This window comes from Poecile atricapillus, chromosome 13 (assembly GCF_030490865.1).
Source record: "Poecile atricapillus isolate bPoeAtr1 chromosome 13, bPoeAtr1.hap1, whole genome shotgun sequence".
NCBI lineage: Eukaryota > Metazoa > Chordata > Aves > Passeriformes > Paridae > Poecile > Poecile atricapillus.
Window position 1 is genome coordinate 5,732,457 of NC_081261.1, and position 10,781 is coordinate 5,743,237.

A 10,781-nucleotide genomic window follows, 5' to 3' on the forward strand; every position below is an offset into this window, starting at 1 on the left:
GAGGAACTTGGCAGGTTGGTTGTGTGAAAACTGAGTGAGAAGCATCTTAAATGTCCAAGCCTCTGAAACAGCATGGGAGCTCCTAGGAAAGCTGATCCTGGTAGGGATTTTTGGACCAGTGCTGGTTCTGAGTTTTCTCTGAGCTGGCCATGTCTTCCCTCTCTGTAAAAACAAGCTAAAATCCTCTAACAGCCCTCCTCAAAACAACCCCACAAGACTCCAAACAAAGCAAAATCATTAATTTTGAACTCAATGAATATTTAGTTTCCTGACTCTTGGGTAAATATTAGATAGATTCCCAATTTCAACCTGAAGCAGTTTATTTGGCTGCTGTTCACAAGTCAGACACAGCAAAAATCAAAGAAATCTCTTTTGATTCAGGTTGGGTAATATTGCCTGAGGGGTAACATCATTTTCATTTCCACACATCCAGCACTGGCACAAAACTGCATGGACAGGTATGAGAAATGGATCATGGATCCTTGTTTCTAAAATAACAGCTGATAGTTTCCTATGTTGTGTAAATAATAATTGCCAATAAAAATGTTGTTTGAAAAAAAGAGAATGTGAAAAGAAAAACACCATTGCATTTGATAAACCAAAATCCTTTGTAGTACTGCCAAAAGAAAAAAAAAAAAGATAAAAGAAAGAAAGAGAAACCAAAAGAGAGCTAAAATAAATATAGCTGTTAAATAAAAGATCCAGGTACCAAAGAGCAAAATTTAATGAAAGCCAAAACTGTTAAATATGGAATCCTGTTGAGAAAAAATGTCAATGTCTTTAAGAGTTTTACCATTACTCTATTTTTAAGAAAAGTGTAGTAAAAATACATATTACAAGTTTACATTTTCCACGCTTTTGTCTTATTCACTATTTTTTTTTTTTTTTGTAACCCCTCCACCGATCAAAGGCCTTTGACAGCTGCATCTCACATCTTCATGTCACAGGTGGCCAGTTCTAGCACTGCTGCTGCTCACGAGACTGCTGTGACCTGCTGCCACAGGGTCCTGTTCCTGGATGAGGATGGGGCACTGATGGGTACCAGCAGCCTGTGCCCACCACACTGGCCTGGAACACGACAAGAGCTGGGTCAGGAGACTCATCTGAGAGCTCTGCACATGGAAAAAAGAGCTTGTGCTGATAAGGATTCCTCCACTTGTGCTAGCGTTACACAGAACTGAAGTTAAAATTAAGAAAAGCAGATTAAAATAATGATGAGCAACAGAAAGCGCCCTGGTGTTTGGAGAGGCTGATAACAGAGTTCATGTTCAGCGATGAGAGATGAAGATCACAACGTTCCCAGTTTTGGAGAGAGGACTACACTGGCACAGGACATGCTGTGTCCAGGCTCAGGACCTTGACTCTGGCTTGCTGGTCTCCAAATTGTTGCATGACAAGTGGATGAGAGGAGTAGATGCTTCAGACCAGGCTGGTGTTAAAGGTGGTAAATGTATTGCTCTGCACAGTCATACACTAATGGAAACTGGTATTCACACGGTTTCCAGTCTTCTTCCAGATTCTCCTCATAGACTCATGCCAGCCATTTGCCTCCATCATTTTCTCTTCACCTGCCTCCCTTCTTTCATGGCTCTGCTCTTGCTACTTTGCGAAAAACAGAAAAGAGCAAAGAAAATGAGAAAAAAAGCAGCTCAGAATGCTCCAGTAGCAGCTCAGTCCCTGGACAGGTATTTGTCGAACTCTGTGAGAACCTTTGAACTTTATCTGCCATCAGTGGGATGGGACCAGGCCCAGTGGGCTCACTGTGGCCCCTGCCCCACAGATCTTCTCCCTCTCCAGATATTCCCCTGGCAATCCTTCACTTGAGAATGTCACACCCCTGAGGTGTCTCAGGCCCACCAGGGTGGGAAGCATTCGTCTGTCCATGCCAGAGATTCACAGAATGAACCTTTTGTGTGGTTCTGGAAAACCATTCTTGCCCCCTTGATCTCCAGGCCTGTGGCTGTACCCGCAGTCTGGCACTGGGTTTCTGCAACACCCAACATTGGGTTTGGGGTCAGCAGCCTGCTTTCCTGGCTTGTGGATGCTTCCCACCCTCTAAGGATACGAGTGGGAATATGCTACGGTTGGCTTTGTCCCCAGACAGGCCACAGCTTGAGGGGGAGACTGAATGTGAGCAGCATTGATGCTGCTGAATGTCATGGTTGCTTGAATTAAGCTCTTGTAGGATCTCCTCCTTGGTCTGCTTCAGAGCAGCTCCTTCCAGGAATCCATTCTGGCCAGCGACCTACAAAATGTCCCTGTGAGATAGAAAAGGATGGCCATAAAGGGATTTCAGAGCAGAGGGGCAGGGTGTGCCCGTTGCAGCCCCATGACTCGTAGCACGTTGCGCTGGTTAATTGGCAGCTGTCTGGAACTGGATGTCTGGAGATGGCCTGTCCCCAGCCCGAGGTGGTTCCCTGATGTGACCACCAGAAAGGGAGCACACACAGAAGCTAAGCAATGAAGAAATGGTTCACAATTGCTTATTAGCCCCCAATAACCTGGGCAGGAGAGTCACACGTGAGGGGAACACCACATTTACTTTCCCTCTTCAGCAGCCGACCGTGATCTTTAGCCCAACCCTCTGCTCCATTCTGCTGCTCTCCACTCCAGGCACGTGATTTTCCTCTCGAATCACCACTCATGGAAGAATTACTGCTCTGTCCACACACTACTTGGGGTTTCCAAACTCACCCATGACTTTTCCCCCTGTAAAACAGCCTCATATTTTTGTTCAGGTTTCTTCTTGCATCAAGTCCTTCCTGCTGCAGGGAGAGCCGGGGGCAGCTCCGTCTGCCTTGCTGCGATAACTCCACAGCCCGAGTTCACCACAGAACAACGAAGGCAGGATCAGGATGGACAAAAGAGGTCAATGCTGACACCCTGCACCGAGTTCAACTTGCCACATATTTCTGGTTTTGCTGTTAGTAGCTCAGACATTGTGGTTTGCATCCCAAACTAAACCAGACTGAAGGACTGAGCAGGGAAGGGGGAAAGGGCTGATGTTACCCTGACACCACAGGAATTAGTAAGAAAAAATATATATATTGCACACACTAAGACTTATTAACAACCAAGTTAAAACAAAATGGCATAGTCCTCATTAGTGTTCCAGTGGTTCTTTGATCAGGGATGGTTCACGAGTCTGTAAAATCCCATTACACTCTCCTTATTGCAGTACAGACCTGTTTCTGTTCTCCTGCCAGTGGATCTGTTTGCAAATAAAAAGGGAAATTGATTTGATTTCCTTGAGAAGATCCATCCAATTGTCCCTTCTGTCATCATCGTTTGTCTTGTTGGTGTTGGGTATGTTTTTTGGCTCTGGAGGGGTGGAGTTGGGCTGCCCCTGCTCTCACCCAGGCAATGGGTCAAAAGGCCAATTATAATCCCGTAGCTCCCAGGGACATGCCAGTGCTGTGGCTCATGCATGGGATCGTCTGCATGGATTTGGGGAAATCGTGGCTGACCACACGTCCATTTTCTCCACTGCCTCCTGCTGCAGCCGGCCTGGGAAGGGTTGATGTCTGTATGGCTTCGTTGATTGATTGCTGTGGGATTAAACAAAAACCCTTTTTAGGAGAGACGGGGGGGGTCTCCCCCTGTCCTTTGCAATGTTGGAGAAATTACAATATTAACCAGTGTTGTCTTACTGCTACTGTTCTCCCCTTCCTTCCTTGTCTCCATTCAGACTCTCACTTTCTCTATGTCCCCACTGCATCTGCTCTGTTCATTCACACCTCTTCTACATGCAAAATTAAATGTTTCAGCAGTATTTTGGGGTATAAAGCATCAGTGCCATATGCCAAAAACCTCTTCGAACTCTAAAACATAAGAACAGTCATCCTGGATCTGAGCAGAGGTATTTTACACACTTCCCCCATAGAAATGCTATTGCTACTCCAGGACTGTTTTGCACAGTGGACTCTGACTCACTGCAAACATATGTTTAACTTTGCTCATGTGAGAACTTGAGCATGTGCCTATGTTTTTGTCTACAGTGATGACTGAGGTAACTAGGAAATGCAAGCCTAATTCAGGAAACCAAATTTCATCTTCCTGTTCCAGATAGATCCAAAACGTCCGCTTTCAGAGATCTAAGGAAACCACCTGCTTAGAACAGTTCAACTAAAAGATAAAGCCAATTTGGTTTCTTTGCATTCAAGCTATCTCCAAGGACACCATCATTCTTTCTGGACTGGGGTATTCAGGTGAAGAATTATCCATGGCAGATAAATTTGGAACAGCTACTGAGCTATTGCATTCTGACACTTTTTTTGCAGTGCATTTGTGCCCTACGTATCTTAACAGCGAGCACAAATTATGATCTAATCTTTGTAGTTCCATGGACACAATTTGCTCACATTATTTTACCCCTGTGCTCAAGGTACTTCTCATTGCCTGTGGCATTTCCTGAACCTCAATGGGAAAAGAGCTGCAGCACATTTTCAGTGCATTAGAAATGTTATTATTGCTGCCAAAACACTCAGCGTGCTGTGAAATGGTGACATAAAACCCAAAGAAGAGGCTGCTTATTTTCCTTTTGATTCTGGGTGAATTTCAGTGAAATAAAAACCCATTTGGATTTTTTGAAACTCACTGAATACTTCATATGCCCAGAACAAATTCCATGCTCATGGGAGAGGTCAAGATGAGGAAGGCAAGGGATGTGTCACATATCCCACTGCCTCCTTGAACACCACGGTATCTGTATAAGGGATTGCCAAGATATACTTGCTCCATAGATGCTGCATTAAATGTCTATCTCCATGGCTCTCAAATCTAATCCACTCTTGACATGACTCTCAGAAATTCAGGCAGACCAGAATTTAGGGCTGAAACAGATCTCCTGGGCTGTAGGAAATATGCTTCTGCAAGATCATGACAGGGTGGAATTAAAAAAAAAACATTACAGGAGACATTGGAGGCCAATTTCTGCCAAAGAGACCCATAATTCTGAAATCTGGAGGCCCACATCATTCATTCCAGGGCAACAATGCTCTGAGCATGTATTGGTGTTGTCAGCCTGGAAACGGTGCCAGCAGGGTGCCAGCAAAGGGAACAGCAGGATGTGAATCATTACTGCACTCCCCCAGTTTTATCTTGCTGTTAAGAGCCTGGCTTTGGGGATTTTTCCATCTTGCAGCAATGGCTGTATCACACCAGCCCCTGCACACTTCATCCACGCTGCACACACATTGCCATAGTCTGCCTTCATTAATTTTAAGGAATTTCAATGTGTTTCCGTTGCCGCTTGTGCTGTGGTTTTGCTCTGTGTCTGGATTTTGAATTAACATCCTGCCACATGTCTGATCTTGCATCAGCTCCCCATGACAGCCCACTCGACCCTCTTTCAGCTTCCTCAGATGGTCCTATTCCTTTCTAGCAAGTTGAGTGACACAGCCACTTCATTATCCCTATGTCTTGGCTTTCCACCCATGGTCTGGGCTGCATCCGTCTCTGAAGGCAGCTTTGGAGCCGGGGGAGGATCAGAGAGAAGGTGTGAAAGGCCGTGGAATGGGTTGCCACCTTCATCCGCTTTGATTCACTTCTGGACTTGTAACAAAACTCGATTAAGGCAACCAGCATGGCGAGTCCGAGCCCACCGATGAGGATATAGAAAACCCCCGCCACATTGCTGAGACTCAGCGCGCTCGTCTTGTCCTGGAAGAAAAAGGAGAAGGGAGGGAAAGGAGGGCACACGGGAAAGGAGAACAACAAAATTAATATGGAATTGCTCTGGGAAGGATGCTGCACAATATAGCAGTACTGCCATTGCATCATCTTCCCCTTTAAATGAACAAGTGGCATTTCTAAGAGCATTTTAAAATTTTTAATTCAGTGTCTAGTAAATCTAACATTTCCCTCACGCAAACAAATAAACATTTCCTCAGCTATGTGACTCTTGGTAAAGGTTTGGGAATCTCTGTTTCTCAATCAGCTAACTTAAATGCTTGTTTTATCCAAAATGTCTAGTTTGAATTATTGATTAAAAGAGGAAAAAAGTTGAAGTTTTCCTCCTCTGTGACATTTGCTTGTCCCTGATGTCTAGCCTGAAATAACCTGTTCTCTTGGAAATGCTCATTCCTTCATTCCTAGATTGTTTCCCCCGCAAATTCTGTTGCTGAGCAACACATTGAAGTGGATGGGCTTTTTTCCTTTTTTTTTTTTCCTTTTCCTTTTCGATTCTGGGGTTGAGGTGACACCTGAGCTGTCCTCAGAAACTCATTTGATTTCTATGTAATAAGGCAGTTATTTCATATGCAATCAAGACCTGCTGATGCATGTCTAAGCTAATTATTTGGTTGGCAATAAACAGGGCTATTAATGAGCCGCAACTTTTAGTCAGCAGCTACATTCTGATTTTACAATTGCCTAATGAATCGTCACGGCTCTCTGGGGAAGAGACAAGGCTCAGAAAGACTCATTTCACTGTGAGAGAAACCAGGTTCCCACATCTAACCCTGATGTCACCCCCCACAGTTTTCAAAACCTTCTCCTCCACAATGACCAGGTTGAGTTGGGGTGTGAGGATAATCTGGGCAGCAACAGGATCCCAAACTTGGCTCAGCTCAGTATGCAAGGCTCCTGTTTCTAGGACAGGCTTTCTCTACAGTGAACCAGAGTCCTCTGCTCTATGCTTGCTGCTGCTCTGCAATATTGACTCAATACCTATTTGACAGCAGAGATTCCCCAGGGCCAGCCCAACAGCTCAGTGCAAATCTGCTGGGGCCACCAGAGCCTGAGCAGCATTGACAGCCCTGCTCTGTGGACGTGGGAGGAAAATTGCATGTGGCTCATTTGAGATGTAGCCACAGAGTTAAGGGATAACCCTGGTGCCTGTAGAAGTGCCTGCAGCTCGTAATGAAGCCTCTGCACAGTTCTTGGTGTTCTTCTCTGTTACTCCATGGACATGTGGACTGTTGGGTGGCACAGCCTGTTCCTTGCCCTTGTAGGACAGTTGATTCACTTGCTTTTCTTGGCAGGTTTTACAAGAAGCAGCCCACAGTTTTTGGGAAGGGAAGGAAACAGAAAAGGATATTGGAGTGGTGTAGAAAGGGTCCAAACTGGAACATCAACATGAGCATGGAAGGTTTCAGTACAGGACAGTCTGCCTGACACTGATACATTCTTTCAGACAAGCATATTTTGCAAAGGATTCTGTCTTTTTCTGTATTAGGGTTTGATGGCAAAAAAAGTCAACCCTCAAGGCATGAAAACATCTCAATTTTCACAATTAAAAAAACCTCCTGTAACAGAAGAGAATGTAATTTTATTTTTTTTTTTTAATTGGAAGAAAAGTGGGTTCCAGTCAAGAATGTTAAAAAGATATTTTTTCTTCTATTTCTCCTTCATCTGACCCACTGCCTATGCAAGCTGCCAAGCTTCTTCCCAGCTGGAGCTCCCACTGTGGCCTCTGGTACCATGGGGAGAAACTTTCCATCCTGAACCCTCTGCTGGAAGATGCAAAGGTTGTTATGGGGCCATCCCTGCTGAGTTTTGGTTGCTGGAGGAAACCCCACGAGTGACCTCATTTTCTGTGCTTTGCTGATTGATCACTTTGACAAGGGACTCGTCACGGTCACCGTGTGCTGCTGGAAGGGCTGGGTTTCTCCCTTGTACAATCTTCATGCACTGGTCCACAAGTTGCAATCTTGATGCCTCCTGTGTGCCCTCTGTAATGAGAGATTTCTGCAAATATCCTCTTAATTTCTGCAGTTTCAGTATTTGAAAGATTATTTCTCTGGTCTTTTCTAATCTGCCTTCATGCAGTTTTTCCCCCAGGCTTGACTGTGTATTTGTTCAGCCATCTCTTCTCTGCAGATTGCTGGGTGAACTTTCAAGCACCAATAGGGAAATGCTGGGAGCTTTTCAGTGATGATACAGAAAACCAGAGCAATTACTCTGAGGAAACTGTGTTACAACATATCAGGTACTTTGCCTTTAAAATTGAGTCTGAGGGGGCTGCTCCAGCTTCATGGAGGGATAAAGACACTAAAAGGGGGCTGCCCTTCTCAGCATCCTAATCTTTTAGCCTGCCTTTTTAATGAAATGTGGCTGATCAGCACATGCTCTCTGCTCAGAGGGAAGAATGGGGACAGCAATGCAGGTGGAGCAGCCTCTTTATCTGTGTATCACTAATAATTGTCAGCCTGTACTTTCACCTTGATTGAACAAAAGGGTGGAAATCTCCACAACGTAAAGAACATCCAAGCTTTGTGCAAAAGGATGACGCTATAGACAAGAGAAAACCTATTGATACTCTCCTTCAAATAAATGAATCAGTACAATCCATATAATAGTCTTTGACTTGCAGCCATAGATCCTTAGGAAATCTGCCTTCCTTGGCTCTGCTGGGCATGGGAATACACAAATTTCAGGGTTTATCTGCCACAATATTTATTTCCACCAGCAGTTTGGGGTTCATGGTCCAATGAGGCATGTCCTCAGCTGGCTGCAGTGGCAGAGCAGTCTGGCAACCAGGAAAGCTGCTGGTTCTTAATTCCCGCTTTCCTCCTCATGCCAGCAGCAAAACAACCAGTAAGAGAGAGGAGATGTCCAAAAGCAGTTTCCTGCACCACCACTACAATTCATTTCGGGGCTGTTATGTTTTTCTTGCATTTACTTTGCAGTAGCATTTTTATTGTTATTGTTATTGCTCTTATTACTGCTATTCTTATTATCACTGTGACAATCTGGGTGAACTGAATATTGTCTTATCCAGAAGGCAAAGGAAAGCATTCAGAGACACAGTGGTGGGCAAAGATGCAGGGAGGGAAAAAGCAGCCTGAGTTTCACTTCTGCTTCCTTAGCAAGGTTTCTCCCAAGGAGCCAAAGGCAGATTCCTGGGGCACTGAGGAATGCTGAAATGCAGGGGCATGGCTGATGGCACAGCCTGCTACCACGAGCAGGCTGAGAAGTAAAACTGCTCCTGTGGTGATGCTTGACTTCTTGCTCATCCTCCTTTTAATATCCTTTTTCTTCCTTCCCTCTCCCAGCAGGACGTGCAGAGATCTTTGGGCAGGAGTGACATCTCACTGCTCCCATCAGCTGTAGGACCTGACCCACCTGAAGGGTCAACAGCCCTGAGTGCCCCACTGAGGCTCTGCCTGCTGTTTCCATGCATGGTGCTGCCCCAGTAATGCTCATAATAAGAAAAAGTCCCAAATTATTCTATTTGCTTGAGAGGACTCTCCCCTCCTCTCTGCTCAGGCTCTGTGACACCAGATGCTCTCCTGCAGAGCTGCCCATCACTGAACCAGCTTGTTAGTGGGAGTGTAAATGTCACTGCTCGTCTCCCGCAGCAGCAGAGCCCTGACGTGGGGGGAAGATTGGCAGGTGAAAAGAGAAAGAAAAACCCATCTTCCCAAAAGAAAATCCCATCTTCCCAGCCTTGTTGCTGCAGCAACCGGGCACCTTCCCGTCTGTTACTCTCAAACGTGGCACCATGTCCATCATCCCCTTTGTCATTATTTAACCCTTGTTGGCTGACAGGCATTGGGGCCCAGTTTTCCCAGTTTCCCAGCAGGGCTGGTCCCTTCTGCCACCCAGTGTGAGCAGAGCCCATTGGCAGCACAGGGTGATGGCACCTTGAGTTGTTGCAGTCTCCTGAAGATCAGCTGTGCATGGAGCAGGTGGCAGCTCCAGAAGCTGAGCTTTCACCCCAAAAGTTGGGCAGACTTTAGTGAGGTAAGGCCTGAAGCTCAGCAATGAAGGACAGAGCCCTGGCCATTGTCTCAGAGTGCTGCCAGGGGATGTGCAGGAGCACATGGATGGCTGGGGATGAGGCTGCTCAGCATAACACACCTTTGATTTGAAAACCTGCCAATTTCCTGCAAAGCCAGGGCAAGGCACTAGCAGGATTTGTTCCTTCTTTTCCTTCTTTTTATTTCTTTTTTTTTTTTTAACAAAAACAAAATTCTTGCACTGGAGAAGAGGATTAGGAAATGTGTGTCTTTGAAAAAGGTCTTATAATTGCATTACACACCTGGGTGTCCCTGAAAGCAGCTTGCTATCCTGGTCTAGGAAAAAAACCTCCTTTCTCCCAATGCCTTGCAAAAGCCCAGGAAACACATCCATCAGCCACAAAATTTAGAGTCTACCTTGTCATTACACTTCAACAACACAAAGCGTCCCTTGCAAGCCCATTTCATAGCCTGCAAAAAGTCCATCCCGTGCTTGTTTGCAAAATCAGGTCCTTCTAGGGAAATGCTTATTACAGTGTCTGTCTCTCTCCTGCTGTGGCAAGTAGAGGGGACTCAGAAGAGCTGAGAGACAGGACCAGGAACTGGTGGATGGTTTCTAGTTATGTGCAGTGCTGGAGGTGAGTGTGTATGGAAAAACCCTGCACCTGTGTGAAGGGGTGGCTGCTGCATGTTCACAGGGGGAACAAGAGCAGCAGGGACATTGCTGCCCAGTGCAGGACACTAACTGGGATGTCCCTCTGTCTGGGAAAGCAGCTGGAGCCATGGGTTGAATGTCCAGCACCTTGTGGGATATCATGACATATCAAAATACTCAGCAAAGCAGGAGTGTTTGCCTCTGGAGTTTGAGTTCAGGTCCACTAAGGTATCTACTGTTTCTTCACAGGAATTTCTCTGGATAAAGTACTTGGTGAGCAATAGATAAGTAAGCAGATTAAAATCAGGATGCACAGAAATCATCTGGGACCAATGAAAATAAGCCTGGGAAACACCAGAAGTTTTGCTAGTCTTGGATTAAAAACCTTGGTCATAAACCTTACATCCAGCTAAACCTTTGCACCTCTTCATAAGCACTCATCA

General features: G+C 45.5%; 1 protein-coding gene across 4 annotated transcripts in view; it reads right to left on the reverse strand.

The window, feature by feature from the left end:
- Nucleotides 1-3,120: 3,120 nt before the first annotated feature.
- The window catches only part of GRIA1 (glutamate ionotropic receptor AMPA type subunit 1), a 118,344-nt gene continuing 110,683 nt past the window's right edge, over nt 3,121-10,781 (reverse strand). For 3 of the 4 annotated variants that reach the window (XM_058848597.1, XM_058848596.1, XM_058848598.1), the window contains 2 exons: nt 5,527-5,661; nt 3,381-3,569 (listed from right to left, as the gene is read on the reverse strand). In XM_058848597.1, the coding sequence (XP_058704580.1) occupies nt 3,381-3,569; nt 5,527-5,661 (324 nt within the window). Of the gene's footprint in view, nt 3,570-5,526; nt 5,662-10,781 lie in introns of all 4 variants that reach the window. The other variant, XM_058848595.1, reaches the window with a different exon arrangement.